Source organism: Panthera onca, chromosome C2, assembly GCF_046562875.1.
Source record: "Panthera onca isolate mPanOnc1 chromosome C2, mPanOnc1 haplotype 2, whole genome shotgun sequence".
In the NCBI taxonomy this organism is placed as follows: Eukaryota; Metazoa; Chordata; class Mammalia; order Carnivora; family Felidae; genus Panthera; species Panthera onca.
Genome location: NC_138347.1, coordinates 47,755,809 through 47,776,864, shown reverse-complemented (window position 1 = coordinate 47,776,864; position 21,056 = coordinate 47,755,809). Strand labels below are relative to the sequence as shown.

General features: G+C 39.4%; 2 protein-coding genes across 4 annotated transcripts in view; one reads left to right on the top strand and one right to left on the bottom strand.

Annotated features, from left to right (window-relative positions):
• CMSS1 (cms1 ribosomal small subunit homolog) overlaps positions 1-21,056 on the bottom strand; it is a 383,687-nt gene that overhangs the window by 211,617 nt on the left and 151,014 nt on the right. For 2 of the 3 annotated variants that reach the window (XM_078452930.2, XM_078452929.2), the window contains exon 2: positions 17,744-17,845. The exons of the other annotated variant lie outside the window; for it this stretch is intronic. In XM_078452930.2, the coding sequence (XP_078309056.2) occupies positions 17,744-17,845 (102 nt within the window). The remainder of the gene's footprint in view (positions 1-17,743; positions 17,846-21,056) is intronic. 3 annotated transcript variants of the gene reach the window in all.
• FILIP1L (filamin A interacting protein 1 like) overlaps positions 1-21,056 on the top strand; it is a 305,075-nt gene that overhangs the window by 138,931 nt on the left and 145,088 nt on the right. The gene's annotated exons all lie outside the window — the stretch shown is intronic.

The window sequence follows — 21,056 nt, the reverse complement described above, 5'->3', positions numbered from 1 at the left end:
TGTGGAGTTACTGTTCCTAAGTTCATGGTGTCAATATGTTTGTTTCAGACATGGCTTGATAATTTACCCACAACACTCAATAAAAAGGCATCACCATATTATCATCCAATTCTATCCTGTATGCATGATTTCTGTATAACTGTTGTTTAGTTATAAGCAGGAATGTGTAGCATATGTAGGTCACCGTATCTTTTTCCTCTCTTCAAACAGACCAATAGTACCACACACTTATAACGCCTTACTATGCTCTACTCTCTAAGTGCTTTATATCCATTAAAAGTAAGACATTGTAGGGGCACCTGGGTGGCTCAGTCGGTTAAGTGTCCAACTTCAGTTCAGGTCATGATCTCGTGGTCCGTGAGTTCGAGCCCCATGTCAGGCTCTGTGCTGACAGCTTAGAGCCTGGAGCCTGCTTTGGATTTTGGATCTCCTTCTCTCTCTGACCCTCTCCCATTTGCACTCTTGCCTCTCTCTCTCTCAAAAGTAAAATAAACATTAAAAAAGAAGTTTTTTTAAAGTAAGACACTGTATTACTGTTTGCTTGCTACCCAGAGAACATAGGCAAAAATGTATATTGTTGATTTTTTTTTTAAACTTTCTTTCTATAATCCACTGAGTATTTGGTATGAAATGACACAAATATACTCAGGATTGTTGAAATGCTTCTCTCCCCAGACTATTCTACCTAAAATAGAACTCTCTCTTCCTCCAGGTACCCTAGTACTGGGGTCACTTTCTGACTGCTTGTTCTAGTTTATTTTTTAATAGCACTCATTACTATATGAAATATTGTATTTATTTATTTGTCTGTCCCTTATTAGTCTCCTGACTAGAATGTACAACAGAAGGGACTTTGTTTCTCTTGGTCACTCACTGCTGTATCTCCAGCACTTAGAATGGTTCCTGGAACTAGAAGGAATTCATTATGTATTTGTTGAATAGATGCACAAACGGATAAGTGAATACGTGAACAAATAAGAGAAATCCCCTTCACCTAAGGAATCTGGTAAAGTTGGGATGGGGAAAAGCAGAAGCAGGTGGAAGTTGAAAGCCTGCTAGGTAGAAAGTGCTTCACTGGCTTAACTGAGATCATGTAATAAGATGCTCAGCACAGTCCCTGGAACATTAGCAGACAGTCAATATTACTGATTGCAACTACTGATTGTTGTTCTTATCTCATGAGCTTGTCTTAAGAAACCATTGAGGATTCCCTTTCGAAAAGGTTAAACAACACACTCATGTTTCCAGACGTAGGAAGTGGTAGACCCAGGTATGGCAGACACCACAGTCCATGCCCAGAGGTGGGAAAGAGAACACTGAAATGTTCATTATCTATCTCTTTGAAGCTTGCTTCATGTACTCATTTTTCTTCTTGCCTCCTGAGGGCTAAATTATAATCTTCAGTTTAATATAATGAATGAATTTTAATTACATGTCCTAAAACTATAAGCTCTTTCTTCCTAATTGCATTTTAATTCTTGCTTTCTCTCTTTTAAAGTTTATTTATATTGAGAGAGATAGTGCACATACAAGTGAGGGTGGGCAGAGACAGAGGGACAGAGACAGAATCTCAAGCAGGCTCCGCCTTGTCAGCACAGAGCCCGACGTGGGGCTCGATCACACGAACTATGAGATCATGACTTGAGCCAGAATCAAGAGTCAGACTCAACTGACTGAGCCACCCAGGTGCCCCTATTCTTGCTTTCTAACTTGTTTGACTTGACAGACTTAAAGTCAACAAGGTTTAAAAAAAAAAAAGTTTTACTAAAATTACAAAGAAATATCAGCTTTATGAAGCCCAAACTGCAGGTCCACATCATAATAAATCAACCTGTGCTTGAAAGTACAAACTGTATATACTGGCACCCAATTCAGGTAAGATAAAAATGACAAGTCTTTCAATGATAAATTGTCCTCTCCATATTATCCAATGGAAATATTCATACTGTCCAATACCTACAAGCAATTAGAAGGATTGAGTTTAACTTTCAAATTAAAAGACCATTAAAATAGAGCAATCTGTCTCTGAAAATTCAGAGAACCTTCTTGGTCTTAAGCTTGGAAGGAATATGGTACATAGTTTCAGATTTCCTTTTATCACAGAACAATCCAGCTAGCTATTTGGAACTGAAGACTGCAAAAAACTGGGATAAAATACAATTGTAAGTAAGCTATGTAGGGTCTTTTACAAGTTACTTATGAATTATACATTATCAATCAAGGGCAGCTAAACTTTAGACCAAATCTGTCCCACCCCCCTCACCCAGACCCCAAATACTAGGCCTAGGAAAAGAGGTACCGAACATTTGACAGGATGCCTACATCCAAAATTTCTACCTTGCTCACTGCTACCTAAACCACTGTTTACATGCAAATACATTTCTCTCTCATCAAGTGTGTAGTGTGTCCGTTATCCTCCTAACCATGATGGGGGTGGGGAGGATTTGCTTTCAGTCTACTACTTACCTACAGGATGTGAGGATGAATTCTATAAGACTGGGGACAGAGATATTGGTATGTTCCATATAATTAAGCAGACATTAAATGTCTACCAATAAAATCTGGCAATGCAATTAAAAATGTCAAAATAACACCTGAGGAGCACCTGGGTAGCTGAGTCAGTTAAATGTCCAACTCTTGATTTCAGCTCAGGTCATGATCTCACAGTCGGAGGATGAAACCCTGTGTCACGTTCTGTGCTGAGCATGGGGTCTGTTTGGGATTCTCCCTCAATCTCTCTCTCTTCCCCTTTGCTCTCCCCCTTTCAAATACCCACTCCCAAACCAAAATAAAAAACCAAGTAACACCTGAAACTAATCTAACATTGTGAGTCAACTATACTCAAATAAATAAAATTAAAAAAAATAAAAAGTCAAAATAGGCAAAAAATAAAAAAATAATTTGCGTATGTATTTAGACCCGTATATTTTAGATTAGTTTCATATGAGTATATAGTTCAATATTTGGAAAGAGACTCAATTAACACTCGTATTGAGATGGGATTTATAGAATTAAGGTATTAAAACAAACCAGCTTTTGAAATGTGTTACTTTGCATACACACACAAAAAATCAGTGTTTACTTACTGACCTCTTATTAAAAATGAATTCTCAAACCAGTATTTAAGAGTTTTTAACACATCCACTAATTCCTTATAGAGATCACAGGAAAAGAGAGAGACAGAGAAATATTTTCATTTATTTCCTTTATGCCATGAGTACATAATGTTCCTAATTTCTCACCAAATTCACTGAGTTCTAAAACAGATCTTGAAATCTAAATTTCAGCTTTTTTTTCATCTAGGTAGCCTCATTTTGCCCTTCATCTTTCTTAAAAATTGTCATTCCATCCATTACTCTTATAGTTCTGCACCTAATTTTGTGACTAGATAAAAGGAAAGCTCTTAGTGGTTTCTGCTCCAAATTCTCTGGCCTGTTTCTGGCTCTTGGCTTTTATTGCCATAGCTGTGAAGATCAAAAGATGCTCTTTGCTGAAGTGTTTACTGCCTGTAACATACCCTCTCACAACAAAGGAGTTCATTATTTACATCTAACATGAAAGAAAAAGTTCTAAAGTAAAAGGCCTGCATTAGACAGATGCAAGTGATAGAATTTTCTTGCCCCACACTCATGGAAATTCACATCATTAACACCCAGTCAATCTAAATGTCTTCAAGAGCAAAAAAACATCTTAGGGAGGGGGTTGTAACTCTGGCTTTCTTATGCAGTTCCCTGGCTTTACTGGTACCTTCAATCTTCCCCAAAACGGTGGTGACATGGGCTTATTTCACAAGCATAGAAAGATCTCGCGACAGCCTGTGGAAACATGAACCATTATTTACACTGGAAAGAATGACTGGGAGCAGCTGTGCCCAGAAGTAGACAGCAGTAGAGGTAGAAAATGGGACTGTGTCGCCAATCTGTTATTATTGTAATAACTAATGGAAAGGAATAAAATGGATTACCAGTGCTAAATCAAACTGGGAGGTTTCCGATGCTGCTGCTGGACACTGGCTTCTCAGGTTTATGATATCATCAGACTTCTTGATGAATTTACAGTCTGGTAATCCTACCATGGCATTAGTTTTCCACATGCAAATCCCTAGAATCTAAGTAAAGTTCAGCAAATGAAGAGGACTAGAGTACTCCATTGGGTCAAGTTTATTTCAACATAAGGGAAGGCAAAGACTGGTTTTCCTCCTACTCCTTATCAAATTTATTAAGCCCAGGAAAAGATTTGTTTGAATGACATCTTTTTCTATACTTTGCATATTTGTCTATACCTTTTTGTCTCTGCAATATTATTATCCTTTTCCTATCAGAACCAGATCCTCTCATTAATAATATTTGTACTGATTCACTTACTGTTTAGCCAGACTTCATTATTGATATTTAACCACTTTACCCATTTGTTGAATATACTCCCTGTCAGTGTGCTAATCATGTGCCTAATGCACATTTTTCACTTAGGCTACATATACTAGGCGAGGAGCTAGGGCTATGTAATTCTACCTATACAAGACCCACCAGAAGACTGTGCAGGTGGCTTTTTAGGATGATCTAAATGCAGAGGACCCAATGTGATCATCCGTTCATTCATTCATTCATGCTAGAAAGCTACTCTGCTCCCTTTTATGGGAGTGATATTGCAGGCAGAGGGCTGCTCTCAGCAGCTGGAGAGTCAGGGAGTATCTGAGACCTACCCCAGATCTTCCTGTTACTCCACAGAGTATGGCCCTGCTCAAGAACCTGGTTCAAAGCTATAGCCCACCGAGATCTCAGTTCTCACACTCTCATAGTAACTTAGATTAGGAGTGGCTATAGGACAGACACTGACGGGGGAAGTGGCAATTTTAGAAGTGAGGTTCAGATACACCAAGCGATGCCAACATATTTTCATCTGTATCTCCTATGAGGCCTGGTTCCTGAATCCAAGACCTATATTTCTACCTAAATTCTACAGACATATTCAACATATAGAAAAAGAAGACTCCTCATCTCTCCTTCCAAATCAACTTTCTTTTCTTGTGTGGTGATCTGAGTTATTGGTTCCAGTAATCCACTCTCTTAGACACCAAAACCTGCCAATGCCTGCTGTTAAATATCCTGTGAATACACCCCCTCCTCCCCAGTCACATGGCTAGGACCACTGCTAAGCATATATTCCTTCACATGGATGACCACAACAGCTTTCTAACTCATCTTTGTGCCTCTAATCTTTTCCCCTTTTAATTGCATCCTTGCTGACATTTATCTATAATCTGTTCATGCTTAAAATCTTTCAGCATATCTTTCTACGCTTTCAACTATAGCATAGAGGATGTTTAAGTTTTTTAAAGTGGTAAAAAGTCCTCCAAGACTCACCCCAGCTTCAGACTTTCCTTCTATCACTCTTTCTTGGAAACTTGACTTCTACCATTCTGATTCATGTCCCACATACAGAATGTCTTGTCGTTTTCTGAATGAACTGTGTTCCTTGCTCTTTTCCAAACTCCTGTTACCCTGTACGCGCAATGTCTAGAATTCCTTCCCCTGCTTGTCCACTAGTAAACTCCTACAAGGAAACCAGGGACATGCTAGGTTTCAATTAGGCAAGGAGGTGGGGAAAGTGTTCTGCCACAAGAAAATTTGGGAGTAAAGGGAAACACACAGAGAAAGGGGTGGGGAAGCACAAAGCATGTATGTATGAGACTTCAGAAATAACTAGGGAACCATGTTCATCTCCTTTATGGCATTTACCTCAGTTTATTATATAAGCAAGAGGAGGTCAGTGTCACACACCTTATACACTGCAAGGCGTAAAGGGTTGTGGGGGTAGGGTAGGTATTCCCTACTTAGAGAGATTGCAGCCTCTGGAGTGATACTACCAAGTCTGAAACTGGGCTCTACTACTTAGGAGATGACGGTGGGCAAGTTACTTATTTCTATGCTTCTGCTTATTTAGCTGCTAAGTGGCAATTTACTTCAGAAGGTAGCTGTGAGAAAAAATGAGTTAATATGTATAAAGTATGATGCTGAACAACATGAAATTGCCATTTTTATAGGTCAAAATGCTCAAATATCAGCAAATTCTTATAGTCCAACCATTTATCATTATTATTATTATTATTATTATTATTATTAGAGAGAATGTGAGTGGGGGAGAGGGGGCTAGGGAGACAGAGACAATCTAAGCAGGCTGCATGCTTAGCATGGAGCCAAGTGTGGGGCTTGATCCCATGACCCTGGGATCATGACCTGAGCTGAAATCAAGAGTTGGATCCTCAAGCAACTGAGCCACCCAAGCATCCCCCAAACATTTAAAACAAAGTTTAACAAATAGCAGACACTCAAAAAGTTGTTATGTCTTCCACTAGATGTTTCTGAACATTACTCCCTAATGCCCCTGGTGTAACAGCCTCTTGTTTGTTGAAGTTTATATCACACTGATGTCCTCTTACCAATCTCCTGGTCCCTTTACAATATTTACTCAAGACTAGAGCACCTGGCTATTACCTTTAACGTATCCCTTGTTCTCTCACCGTAATGGGTGACATTATCATCCATCTAAACAATCCATCCAATTCCTTACCTTCTTCACAGCCAGGATAACCCACATCCAAGGTCATGTCCTGGAACTGATTATCAAGTGGAATTGCTTCCCATGTAATATCTGAAGATGACCACAATCACTGACCTTTCCAGTTCTCTCATTCTTTTGTTCTCACCACCTTTGCTCTTCAATCTCAGGAAAACCATAGTTTCTGGAGGCATTTACTTAGCCTCACTGCTATATCCAGCTGGGACAGTAATGGCTCATCACCAGACCACTTTCTCACTAATATCTTCGTATCTTCATATACGTTGGACCTCTGACCTTTTGTTTCCCTTGTTCCAAAAACCTCATTACAGGATCAACAGGATCCATTCAAAATACACTTTCTATATTTCTATGACATAGTTGTTGAGCATAGTTGGAGAAAATCAGCTTTCGCATTGGTGCCACTATAAATTTGAACCCTTAATCTCAAGTAGGCCATCAATTCTGCTCAATTTCTTACTCATCCTTGCTTAGCTTGCTCTTACTTCATTCAGTAATGTTTTCAAACTGTCACCAAGCTCAAAACCCCAACTGATACCACATCCTTCTCAGCAGATGACATCATATTCTACTTCACTGAGACAATTTATACATACTTAATTTCCATATCCTGAAATGCCCTACCTGATGAACATGTATCAAATTTCTCTTCTATTTTTTACTTCTCTGACTTTTCCTTTTCAGACTCCCTCATGGGTTTCTCTTCTTTTGTTTGCCCCCTGAATGTTTGTATTCCTCAAGGTTTTACCCTTGGTACTTTGCTTTGTTCATTTTACTTATATGATCTCATTTGTTCTGGATTTTATGCACCATTGATATGGGGTGACTTCCTAATCTGTATTTCCAGCCCAGATTCTCTCCCAATGCCTGACATATTTACTTGGATGGCCCACAGGGACTTAAATCCAACATATTCATTCATTGGTTATTTTTTCCCCCCCAAACAGTATTTATTAATGACCTACATGCAGGACAAGTCCTATCTTAAGACTTACTTCTCACTACTAGCCCAATTAAACTTTAGGCTATAGTAATACCAAACTTTCTATAGTTTGTCATTTCCTATTGGAAAACAAACAAACTAAACACTGAGGGTCTTTGGACATGCTAATTTTCCAGCTTGTAATTACCTTCCCATGTTCATTTCAATTTTTAAGACTTTATGAGAAGTCTTGCTTTCCAAGAAGCCTTTCTAAATTTCCATGCAGGGCTAAGTACCTTTGATTACTGCATTGACTAGGATATGCTAAAACTACCTATTTGTACATGTCTTTTCTACCAGATCTCCAGAGCAGGGATTAGGGTCTCTCCAATGAACAGGAGACTGCTTGGCACATGGGTAATAAATGCTTATGATTACTCAGCTGGATGTAATCTTTCCCCTCTTTAAACACTTAAAATCCTGTAGTACTTTTCTAACTTTCTCCAGTAATGTCACATGTATCTATTTGTAAATTTCATTTCCCTTGTTTTGTTAATGTCAGTTTAGATTTCTGTGCACGCTATGCCTCTTTCATCACATCCCTCAAAATCATATATATGATAGGCAATCAAGAAATATTGGTTGAATCGAGCTGAAATTAACAGTGAAAACACTCCCATATTTACATTTTCTATCTCTGGAATTCTTCAGTGGGGTTCTGTAGTTCAGCGCTAAGATTTCCCAGGTGTCTTTATGCTATAATCAAGGTCCAAAAGAATGTGATCAGAGATGTTCTGACTATTATTCAAGCTCCCGATGTGTCATGAGAGACCACTCTAATGACATATGTAGGATGTCCCATCCATGTATATGGACTCACTGTATTTCCTCAATTCATAAAACAAGGAGGAAAGTTGGGACTCTTAGAATAAAAATTCATTCGACCCAGTGGATCACTGTGTACCACACGTCCTCCTGCAATGTGTTAAATCTAAGCTCTTATGACCTAAGTTTATTTCCAAAAAAATAAATACTTATATTCATTTCTCATAAGAAGTTTCAATCTCAGTGTATATAGAATGCTTTGAGCTCTCTGTGAAAGGAATGATGTAAACATTAAGACATTATTACTAACATTATCCTCTAGATAACCTCATGAGGTAAGTATTCATGTCAGAGGGAATATTATTTTACAGGCAGAGAAGTGAGCTGATTTGCTCAAAGTCAGAGGTAATGGGAAAAGCCAAGAACATACTCCAAGAGTCCTGAGCTTGTATTCATAGCCAAATCTAAGCCAAGCTTTTCAGTCTTTCTGGGGGTGTGAAGAGAGTCTAAGAACTTTATCCTTCTTTTTTTTGGTCTGTTCTTGTCCCATCCCTCCTTCCTCATCAATTTTTCCTACTCAAAAGGGAACCAAAAGAGAATGCAATGGGCACCTAGCAGCCATCTAAAGCCTTCCCTGTGCAGCATCTGGGGTAGTACCGAAGTTCAGTCAGGCATATTCCATGTAACTTCTATTCAGGGCTCTCATTCAAGGCAGCCCAGAGCTCTTGCAGCCTGAGTTAATTCAGTTCTAGTAAGCTGCTGTGTCATCCAACTATAGCATGCTCCCCCGAATTCATTCTCTTTGGTCACATCTAGTACAGGTGGTCCATTTAACTTAACAGAGATCCCACTCTCCAAATAGTTTTTCCCTTTTTTTTTTTTTTAAAGTTTATTTATTTTGAGAGAGAGCGAGCATGTGCACAGGTGAGGGGCAGAGAGTGAGGGAGAGAGAGAATCCCAAGCGGGCTCTGCACTGATAGTGTTATGGGGCCTGATCCCATAAACCATGAGATCATGACCTGAACCAAAATCAAGAGCTGGACACTTAACTGACTGAGCCACCCAGGAGCCCCTCCAAATAGTTTTTCAAATATAACACACTACATTTATTAGGATAATTCTAAGTCTCCAATTTTTTTGATGGGCCCTGCATAACAATCATTCAGGAGAAACAGAAATCTGCTAGACTCAATTATATCTAGTTTCATGCCCTAAAATTTTATATAACAGCAACAACAACAAAATCACAGTTGTCTGGAAAGATTCAGGACTTAGACTGAGAAGAGGAAGGGAAAAAAGAGTAAGAAAATGGAGAAGGTAAAGAAGTAAAGGAAAATGAGGGAGGAGCAAAACTTCGCTTTGCAAAAAAACCTGGTAACTTGTTTCCTATATTTAAGGAGAGGTGCAGAAGTTTGTCAAGGTACTACAGCTGATGTTTGATATGTGTGGATTCTATGGGAAGGGCATACCACATAATTTATTAATAATTGATAAAGGACTGAATGTACAGTATGCACTGGGGATTTAAAGATGAATAGAAATGTAAACTATCACAATTTGCTGAAATGATAGCTTTAATTGCTAGTAGGCATATATGCAATGGAGACAGAGGGGAGGAAATTTGCAAATTCATTAGGTCTTTGATTTGTCTTAACCTCAGTCCAGGTAGGCAGCAAAGAGTAGGATGAAGATTTACAACATAGAAACGACAGACTGAGTTTTACTAAGATAAAAACCACATTTGTATGTCCCACTGGTTGGCACATAATCAGAATTTTCAGTGGTGTACTAGTAAATGGTTAACAACTGGCTTTCTGAGAAAAAAAAATCCTGATAGAGCATCTGATTTCCAAGATGCAAAATATTCCCATGATGGCTAATTTCAAGCTACCAAAATGACATAACTCAACATGGAGCTGGGAAGAGAACAGACATAAATAACCTCAAGAGCACAATGTACTAAAATAATTAGGAAGTGATGAGTTCTGAACACTTGTTATCTTTGTTTTCAAGAACTTGTTTATTTAATAGCAATTACAAGAATTTAATTTTTAATAATGACTGCGTGTAATATAAATAGTTCAAAGTTTTTGAAAATTTAACAGTCATGAGACAGTAAGGACCAGCTCAAACACACCACTGGACTCACACCCTAGTCATGACAGGGGAGGGGGTAGTAACCCATACCCGTGTTTATTTAAAAAAATTGTTCCTCATTTTACTTCCTGCTGTCCTCTTCCTGTGCTATCCTACACTTAAGATCAGAAACAACTATTCCAGGTTCATTGTATCCCTCTCTTTGCCCTCTTCTCTACCTCCAGTGACCCTCAGTAACTGATCCAGCCCTCTATCGGGAAGAGTAACCATGCAGCCTAGTGCTGAAATCTGACAGACTGGGCTTCCTGATCCCTACTAACTTTATAAACATTTGATAAATGATGCTACTATTATTACTGTTACTCAATGCCCTGCCCTCCATAACTATATTTTAGATGCCACCACATTCAAATGGCATTTTGAAGCTTCAAAAATCTGTATCATCAGATTTTCAGGCTGTGTGGGATGGGAGGCACAGAAAGGAAGAACTGGTGGTAGGGGGAGTCTACTTCACTGTGGGAGATCTCTCCAGAGTCTACCATTTCAGCTCCCCGTTCGACCTTTCAACCTCCCAACCTATGCAGTCTGCTTAGGTGTCTTCCCAACCTATTCCCAAATGAAGAAACAATTTCTCTGAGGACTCATTTTACCTATAAATTGTGATTCTTTATCTGTTTTAAGAGATATTGTGAGAGTTATCCCTATAAATATCAATTTCTCTGTTAAAATACAAACAAAATCCAGACAAATACCTGGGAGAAACTCAGACTTACAACTTAATTATTTATCTCAACTCTAAACGTCTGGAAAATCAACCATGACCTTGAGAGACCATGGTGCTATTTCCGCAGGAAACACAGTGCTGGCAGGAACACATGCCACAGCACCTGACAGAGCAATACAGTTAAATATGACAGTCTGCACTGACAAAAACTTATTCCAACCTTTCATCCTTGATCAAAAATTACACAACTCCCATATATATTAAGAACACAAGAAAGAAGGTCATGAACTACTTAGTGTCAAAAGAAACACACCTGACTAATGTATTTATTGTTTCACAATTTAAGTTCATATCCTTTATCTCACACTGGGGACTAAGTGACATGTTTGACTAGTAGGATTTAAATCTGCTGAGAAAATATATTCTCTTGGACCAGAGTAATCTTTCAAGGTAATTACTAGAAAATACATTTAGTTACAAAGCAATTTTATAAATTTATAATTTATCATAACTTACAGATCTAGATTTTTATAAATGTATTAAGTACTCCAATAAATACAATAAAGAAGGTCACGTTTCTTTTTTGTTTGAAGAGCAATGTTCATACACAAGGTCTTCAGCCAGGGAAGTTATTGTGTCTGCGCATTACGGACTGACTTAATGCTAACTTAGGGAAGTGTTTTCTAGTTGTTGTTGGAAATGCAGTGGATGAATGGTATATGAAGATATAATCCCCTAGGCAGCCTGGCAATGCCTGGGGCTACTATTCTCAGGGACTCTTTGCTTCAACTGCCCTCTAAAATGATCTTCTGCTTACCTGATTGTCCTAAACAAATATCACCATTTTCTCTGAGTCATATCAGGAAACACAGGTTGGGGAGCATTAGTTTAGGGAACACTTCCTTTTGGGGCCTGACACACATACAGAAGATCACTGCCAAAATCCTGACTCAGTGAGCTGCATCGACAAGATATGGTACAAAGAACAGAGGTAGGAATTTGGGTGTGGCTCAGGTTTCCTCACTAATCTAGCCCCGAATCCTTAGCAGATCACTTTACTGTCAGGTCCTCTGATTGCCTCATCTGTAACATAAGTGGATTGTCCTTGATCTTCTTGAAGTGTTGAGCCAACAAGACACCCCCTAGATCTATGAGCTCCATATACCTCATATAGGGCTATACACAGTAAGGGAAACTTAGAGATAGACACAGACACTGCCTCTATTCTCAAGGAACTTGTAATCCAGCAAAAGATAGGATTATTAATGAAGATACACAGTAATGGGTAAATATAAAATCTAACTGAATTGTAATGAGTTAGAGGACTGAGAATTGTGTATAACTCTTAGATGGTACCTCCTACTGGGCATATAAATCTACGGTGTGAATTTGCATCACAGAACTAGTCTATGATCTCTGCTTTCATTTAATCATGCAACAGAATAATCACCATGTTCAAATACTAAAGATTATTTGAAGATTATCTGAAGATTATAAAATCATGTGTAATGAAGAGATTGGCTTCACCTGCTTGGTTTTACCTAGGTTTAAAGTTTTCGTTATCACACATTTCAATTAAGTCACAAACACACTGATGCATATTCAGAGAACACTGACCAAGGAAAGGAGTGCTAAGCATATTCCTTTGAAAAAAAATTAAAATTCCCACTTGCTCAACATTCTTTGCTACCTTTCCAATGCTTTCATACAACTGTCCCACCTCATTTCTCCTTGGACCCACAGAGACCCTAAACTCTTTATTCCTCTGTTACATCCTTATGCATCAATGCACTCCTACTTTCACTTCTTTTCCTATTTGGCAGCACAGGGTCATCACTCCATGGATCACTACTTCAACCTCTCTGAGCTATCTTTACCCCTTCTGTCCCTAGGAAGCACTTGCCTTACACCCTTAAAACGTAATCAATCAACCCTAGAGAAAAATCACACGTGCTTGAAAGCTGGGGCAACAGTACATTCATGGCTGCCAGCAATAACTGGCCTGGTTTGGTAACACTGCTAGGCAATTCTGTTTCCCTAGAAGTAAGGATATTTCAAACCTTGCCTTGTTACCCTAGTTTTCCTATCCTCTTTAGGCAGGCTAAACTCTCCATGACAGCGGCAAGAGGCAGGGAGATCAACCGAAGCTGCAGGCAGCCACAACTGCTAGTAAAACTCAGGCCAACTCCTGAAAGCCATCAGGAGTGGGATCTCTTCTAAACAGTGATGCCTGTGGGTAAGGCATGAAACGTGGATTGGTGAATATCTGCTTTTTCACTGATCATGACCACACCAGTGAGTATGTGGTTGTGACCATCAACAGTAGGCAGGAGCCATTTGTAAAGATCTCTAATTTTGCAGGCTCAGTAAATTTTTTTTATCTATAACCGAAATCTTTCCTTACATATTCTTAGGGCCTAGAATCAAATACAAGCTCTGCCACTTAGCTTTCTGACCTATGGTAAGTTATTTAAGCTCTCTATCTGGGGACAATACAGGTATTAGTATAGCAGGGCCAGTTCCAGTGTGCTGTAGAAGTGTTTACTATTATTATTATCACTGCTGTTGTTCCATGTATGGAAGTAACCCAAATATTCTCACAGTTATAAAAATGTTAAAACTGTATTATCACTTTCTTCCCCTTGTTTCTCCAAATACATTGTTGGGGAGATGGCCTTGTTACTGAATGAACCATGTCTGTCTAACCCTAATTAAGGACTGAATACATTCTTTCCCTAACAACAAAACATAATATGCAAAGTATTTCCAAACCTGTATGATCTCATACAGAACTTGCTATGTTTCCCATAGTTATTGCGTAATCAAGAGAACAATAAATACCGTTCCTAATCAGGACTATCTATCATTCTCTACTTTCTTGTAATGTCTGACCTCATTTCCCCACCCCACCACCTGTCAGTCCTGCTTTCTGCTCCAGTACTTCTGCTGGTGAGTAGGGATAAAGATCCCCATACAGTATCTCACCCAGGTAGAACCACTCTCACTTCCCTGAACTCCCCATGTACTCTCTCACCTTCAGCCTTTCCAACAGGCTTGTCCTTCTACCTAGAATACCCTCCTTCCTTCATTTATCCTGCTCCCTGGGTGGCTCACAGTACTCTTCTGGACTTTGATTATATGGTGTGTCCTCCAGAAACCTTCCCTTGACACCCTCAATCCCCAATCACCAAGGCTGATTCGGTGCTTCTCTATAGCCCTTATCATTCTGTTATTTTTTTTTATTTTTATTTTTTTAACATTTATTTATTTTTGAGACAGAGAGAGACAGAGCATGAACAGGGGAGGGTCAGAGAGAGGGAGACACAGAATCTGAAACAGGCTCCAGGCTCTGAGCTGTCAGCACAGAGCTCGACGCGGGGCTCGAACTCACAGCCCTCACGGACCGTGAGATTATGACCTGAGCTGAAGTCGGCCGCCCAACCGACTGAGCCACCCAGGCGCCCCATCATTCTGTTATTAATTACACCAGAAATTCCCCAAATGCAGGGATCACAGCCAACTTTGTTCTCAATGCTTCCCTAGTCTCTAGCTGTGTCTCATATACACAAAGTTTGTACCCTACAAATAGACAAATGAATTAGGACATAAGAAAATAGTCTGATAGATCTAAAGATGTTTAATACCTAAATAGGGGACATGGCAAGATCACTGTCATTGTCTTCAAACATCTTCAAATATCATGGAAGAAGAATATTTATTCTATGTAGCTTTAAAAACAGGCACCAGGACCAGTGGTGTAGGCTCTGGGGAACTACATTTCAATACAATGTGATGAACAACATTCTAAAATGTAGAGCAAAAGATATGCTGGCCAGTATTCAGCTGCATATAATCGGAGGGGTTCACACAGGGCCTGGCAAAAAAGAACTGGGTGATAACCCAGTCTCCTTGCAAAGTTAAGATTCTATGACTAATAAAATTCTACTTCTGGGTACCTGAGTATGCATATGTAGGGTAAGAGTTGCCCCATATGCATAAGAGAGAAGATCAAAGGTCACATATTAATGCTGCCATGGGCCTACCACACCATGGGGTACTGGGGCAAAAGAACAGTAAGAGGTTTTTTAAAAAAAACAAAGTAATCCAACCCCAAACCCAGCATTCCAACATAGGGGACAAGACCAGCAAGAAGCAAATCCAGGTCCCCTGGGGCATTCTCCACACTACCTCCCCTCATCCTGAAGGAGGCAATTTAACTTTACAACTTTCAAGCAACTTCCCATTAAAGTGGTTTCAACTTCAGATTTATTGCATTTTCCAAGGTTACCTCATTTGGGCTGTGCATAATCCAGAGGGACTCAAGGGGCCACACTGTAAACTGTTACAATAAATATTAACGAATATCGTGCCTGATAAAACCTGCAATCTGCAGACACACACATGCACCCACACAAAAAGGGACTTTTCACCTTATATGGTTACTTAAAAAAACCAACTCTTTTTACATTCCACTTTGTTGGTCTGCCAAACACGCAGAGTACATCTACTTTAAAAACACCAATTAAAAATATTAACAACACAAAAATATATAAACGTGGTTCAGAGCCAAGGGCACATAAATTGACATGGATTCAGACAGTAAGCAAACATAAAATAAGAAACAGAAACGACTACATCATCCAAAAGGAGGCATGAACAATAGCCCTAAATGTGAAAGTGATCCTCCCCTCCCCCATTCCAGTTCCTTAACTCCTCCACCTCTGAGGGCACGCTAGTGATTAGGAAGCAGGCAAAATGATTGAAACAGAGAGGGATAGAGGAAAGGGCCCAAGAATGATCTGGGAAAGATCTGCAGGAGATGGGAGGAGTGGGAGGCAGTCTCATTTCACACTGTAACTTGGGGTAGCCACAGGGCTTTTATATTCCTTACCAGAAATGCCACATCCACAGGTGTCCAAATATCTCAAATACCTGGGCTGCATTACTGAGGAGCAGCTGTGGAAAGAGGGCTGGGCTTGGAGTTATAGTCTTTGAATTGACATTATTATTATTATTATTATTATCATCATCATCATCATCATCATCATCATCATCATCATCATCTAGGTCCTGGCACTTAACTTCTCCGAGCCTTAGTTTCCTCAATCTGTAAAATGGGGATCCTAAAACCTACCTCCATAGCATTACTGAGAGGAATAACTAAAACGAGGTGTGCAAAAGTGACTATCTAGCTAGAAAAACACACAGAAAATCTCAATGATTTTGTTTGGAGAGAAAAGAACTGCTTGCCTTGGTACCTAGCAGGCTGAGTTATCACTATTTTTCTGAAGTTGAATTTAGCCCAGGCTGTGGGGCAGCCCATCAGTAATAACGAGAGGCATGACGCTGTGCACACTGTAAGAAATTAGTGTATAAAAGAAGGAGGGAGGCAGGAAAAAATGAAAGATGAAAGGACTAGGGATAATCCTAACATTCTTTCTGCAAGAGGCACAGACTTGTTGTACCCTCCATGCCGTTCCTTTGCACCTCTTACCTTACTCCTACCATAGTAAATGAGCTTGGGGTCTCAGCCAGGGTCCCATGCTCATAATCACATTGCTGGGTAATTCTAAAAAAAATTACATTAGTACAATCCTTTCCATTAATTGTTCTCTACACAATTATCCCATATCTTCTGGAAGCTGCTTTGATAATTCATTGGAGACCCTCTATTGCTCTATCTTTGGAGTCTATTAAAAATAAAGTGTCTTTATTACAACTAATTTTGTTTCTAATTTTTCCAAGACCTCTTTATGGGATGTAGCATTTTGGTCTATGGATTACTAAATTCAACTTGTCAGTCCGCAAAAAAAAAAAAAAAAAAAAAAAAAAAAATATATACCTGGAAAACCAAGATTCAGTAAATCCAGAGAACTGATGCAACCCATAGAATGAATTAGAACCAGATAAGAATGAAATAAACTAATTCTTCTTCATTCTTTTTATATTTATACAGAACTTAGAATATTTAAAGTTTGAGGTAAATGCAAACTGCTTGAATATTTATACAATTGTGTGTGTGTGTGCGTGTGTGTGCGTGTGTGTGTGTGTGTATTTAAAGTAGGCTTCATGCCCAGCATGGAGACCAACGTGGGGCTTGAACTCATGACCCTGAGATCAAGACCTGAGCTGAGATCAATAGTTGGGACGCTCAACTGACTAAGCCACCCAGATGCCCCTATATGATAATATTTTTTAAAACATTATGACTCATAAAAACTCAGTAATCCAAGCTCATTATCCCCACCTTTCAGCTAAAAAAAGACTTGTTTAGAAACATCTGATGGCTTCCCACTACCTTAAGCATAAAGTAAAAACCTCTTAGGAAGCTAGATGAATCCCAGTATGGCTCTCTCTCTAGTTCATACTGATGTCTTCCCCATCCCTTCTCTGCCTCCTTTATAACATCACAATCCTCACTACAACCTCAAGCTCTAGACCCACATTCTGTTCTGCAGGTCTCCAAACAGGCTTTGCTGGTTCATGCCTCTATTCCTCACTATTCCCACTCTGCCCCCAGCTCTCTTTCTGCCCGCATGAACACTGAGATTTGAATCAACCTTCACTTCAAGTATTTTCTGAAATGCTAAGCTTACTCATTGTTCGCCACTTATCTCCTGGGACTCCTCCTACTGTGTGGTACATACAGCATGGCACAATTCTTCTTGGTTCCCAAACATGTCCTTTCTCTGTAAGTTCTGTGAAAGGTAGGATCAAGTCCTATGTCAGCACTTTTCCTGATGGGCCTCCGTAACATACCACTTCTTCATGGTCAATGACAAGCCCTAGTTCTAATCTTCATGGCTCTGCTCAAGTAGGGGTAAGTAAAATGGACTTTGTTTTTTTTTTTTTTTATTTTTTTTATTTTTTATTTTTTATTTTTTTTAATATATGAAATTTACTGTCAAATTGGTTTCCATACAACACCCAGTGCTCATCCCAAAAGGTGCCCTCCTCAATACCCATCACCCACCCTGCCCTCCCTCCCACCCCCCATCAACCCTCAGTTTGTTCTCAGTTTTTAACAGTCTCTTATGCTTTGGCTCTCTCCCACTCTAACCTCTTTTTTTTTTTTTTTTTTTTTTTCCTTCCCCTCCCCCATGGGTTTCTGTTATGTTTCTCAGGATCCACATAAGAGTGAAACCATATGGTATCTGTCTTTCTCTGTATGGCTTATTTCACTTAGCATCACACTCTCCAGTTCCATCCACGTTGCTACAAAAGGCCATATTTCATTTTTTCTCATTGCCACGTAGTATTCCATTGTGTATATAAACCACAATTTCTTTATCCATTCATCAGTTGATGGACATTTAGGCTCTTTCCATAATTTGGCTATTGTTGAGAGTGCCGCTATAAACATTGGGGTACAGGTGCCCCTATGCATCAGTACTCCTGTATCCCTTGGATAAATTCCTAGCACTGCTATTGCTGGGTCATAGGGTAGGTCTATTTTTAATTTTCTGAGGAACCTCCACACTGCTTTCCAGAGCGGCTGCACCAATTTGCATTCCCACCAACAGTGCAAGAGGGTTCCTGTTTCTCCACATCCTCTCCAGCATCTATAGTCTCCTGATTTCTTCATTTTGGCCACTCTGACTGGCGTGAGGTGATATCTGAGTGTGGTTTTGATTTGTATTTCCCTGATAAGGAGCGACGTTGAACATCTTTTCATGTGCCTGTTGGCCATCCGGATGTCTTCTTTAGAGAAGTGTCTATTCATGTTTTCTGCCCATTTCTTCACTGGGTTATTTGTTTTTCGGGTGTGGAGTTTGATGAGCTCTTTATAGATTTTGGATACTAGCCCTTTGTCCGATGTGTCATTTGCAAATATCTTTTCCCATTCCGTTGGTTGCCTTTTAGTTTTGTTGGTTGTTTCCTTTGCTGTGCAGAAGCTTTTTATCTTCATAAGGTCCCAGTAATTCACTTTTGCTTTTAATTCCCTTGCCTTTGGGGATGTGCCGAGTAAGAGATTGCTACGGCTGAGGTCAGAGAGGTCTTTTCCTGCTTTCTCCTCTAAGGTTAGTAAAATGGACTTTGGGTAGCTGATTACTTTCCCCTTCTCTTACTATTCCTTAAATTCAAATTAAACATTCTTTATTCTATTTAAAAAAAAAAAGCCAAATTCACAGAGTTGGGGCAAACCAGATCAAGGGGGCAGATGGCTCAGTTTTATAAAGGAAGACTGACTATAGCAGCTTAACTTCCAGACTTAGGGTGGAACCACTCTGCAGATGTTCACAGAAGGTCCCAGAAGGGGGAAAATCCCAATTATATACAGTACTGAAGAAGTGATTAAAAACACTGCTTTGTTCCTTTAAAGACTTCTGATATTACCACACAGAAACATAATTAGAATCCTGTATACATACGTAAATAGTAAATTTTGTGTTAGCATTTCAAAAAAACTGTCATAACCATTTGTGAAAAACAGAACATTCTGGCTCCAAGTCTTGATTTGGTTGGTCTTTCTTCAACTAGATACTTTTATTAGTGCTTAGAATGTGCGGAAATCAGACCTTTTAAGAATAGGCTGCTGCATACAATACATGTGGTTCATTCACTACTTTTACTATTTTCCATATTTTCTCACTGGCTTGGCCTTTTGCTTGTACCAACATCAAACTGCCAAATCAGAATGCCCTGATGAATGTTTTCAAATCACTCTGCTGCTTTATACAGCATCTTTTGTATACCATGTAAAAATAAACTTACAAATATAAACACAAGTATTTTTATTCTTACGTAGGGCAGTATGTTAGGAAGGGAGTGGGGACTGGAAAATGGCACCAAGATTTCTAGCCTGGATAGCTGGGAAAAAGATGGAATTTTTAAATCCATGGCCAGGAACATGAAAACCAAGAAGTTCCTAAAATTGGAAATTAGGAAACCAATGGCGAGGGCAGACGCTGAAGTACAAATAGGGGACAGGAAGTTAAAAGACTAACAGTATGGGATCCCTGGGGGGCCCAGTTGGTTAAGCGTTCGATTCTTGGTTTCGACTTAGATTATGATCTCATGGTGTCATGGGTATGAGCTTCACGTCGGGCTCTGTGCTAGCAGCAAGGAGCCTGCCTAGGATTCTGTCTCCTCTCTCTCTCTGCCCCTCCCCCACTCGCACTATCTCTCTCAAAATAAATAAACTTAAAAAAAAAAAGACTAACAGTATGAATTCAGGCAATGTGAACTAGGGAGAGAAACTGGCAATTAGTGGGGAAAGTCATGAAAGTAAAGATTTTATTAGAAAATGGGATGTTTGGACATGTTATGAAGTTACAGAAAAAAAAAATTGGTATGAAAAAGAAACTAAAGACACACAAGGGGAAGGAGGTATCTGATACGGCAAGATTCCACAGAAGATGCCTATGATCTAAAGTTCAGATGAGCACAGATCCTTTTAAGACAGGAAGAGAGGAAAATGTTTAAAGAGGGGAGAGTTTTGAAGGAGGTGGTTTAGGGAGGGGCGGAACAAAGGATGCTAATTTGTGAAGGCCAAGAGGCCTGTGGGAATGGGAACAGCGCAAAAGGTTTAGAATGATGGTTTAGGAGGCAGAGGCAAGGAGGGATGAATGAAACTATTATTGATAGTCAGGGCCCATTCGAAACTGGAAGCTTAAAGATATGTTCTTTACATTGGTCAATCATTTGGTCAATAAACATTTACTAAGCAACTCTGAAATTCTAGGCACTGTGCAGCCCTAGTAAAGGATTCCAGAGTTTAGTCAGGAAGTCAGGCAAGTAAACAAAACTTAAGGCAATGCAGCAAGCTCTATGTTAAACGTCTACAATAGGATACACAAGAAAAGAGAGAAGATGCATTTAGTTCAGGGGTGAGAAGGGGTGCAGTTTCCTGGCAAGGGCGTTGCTTAAGGTATTAACAGTCCTATCTGTAAACTGAGAATGAAGAAC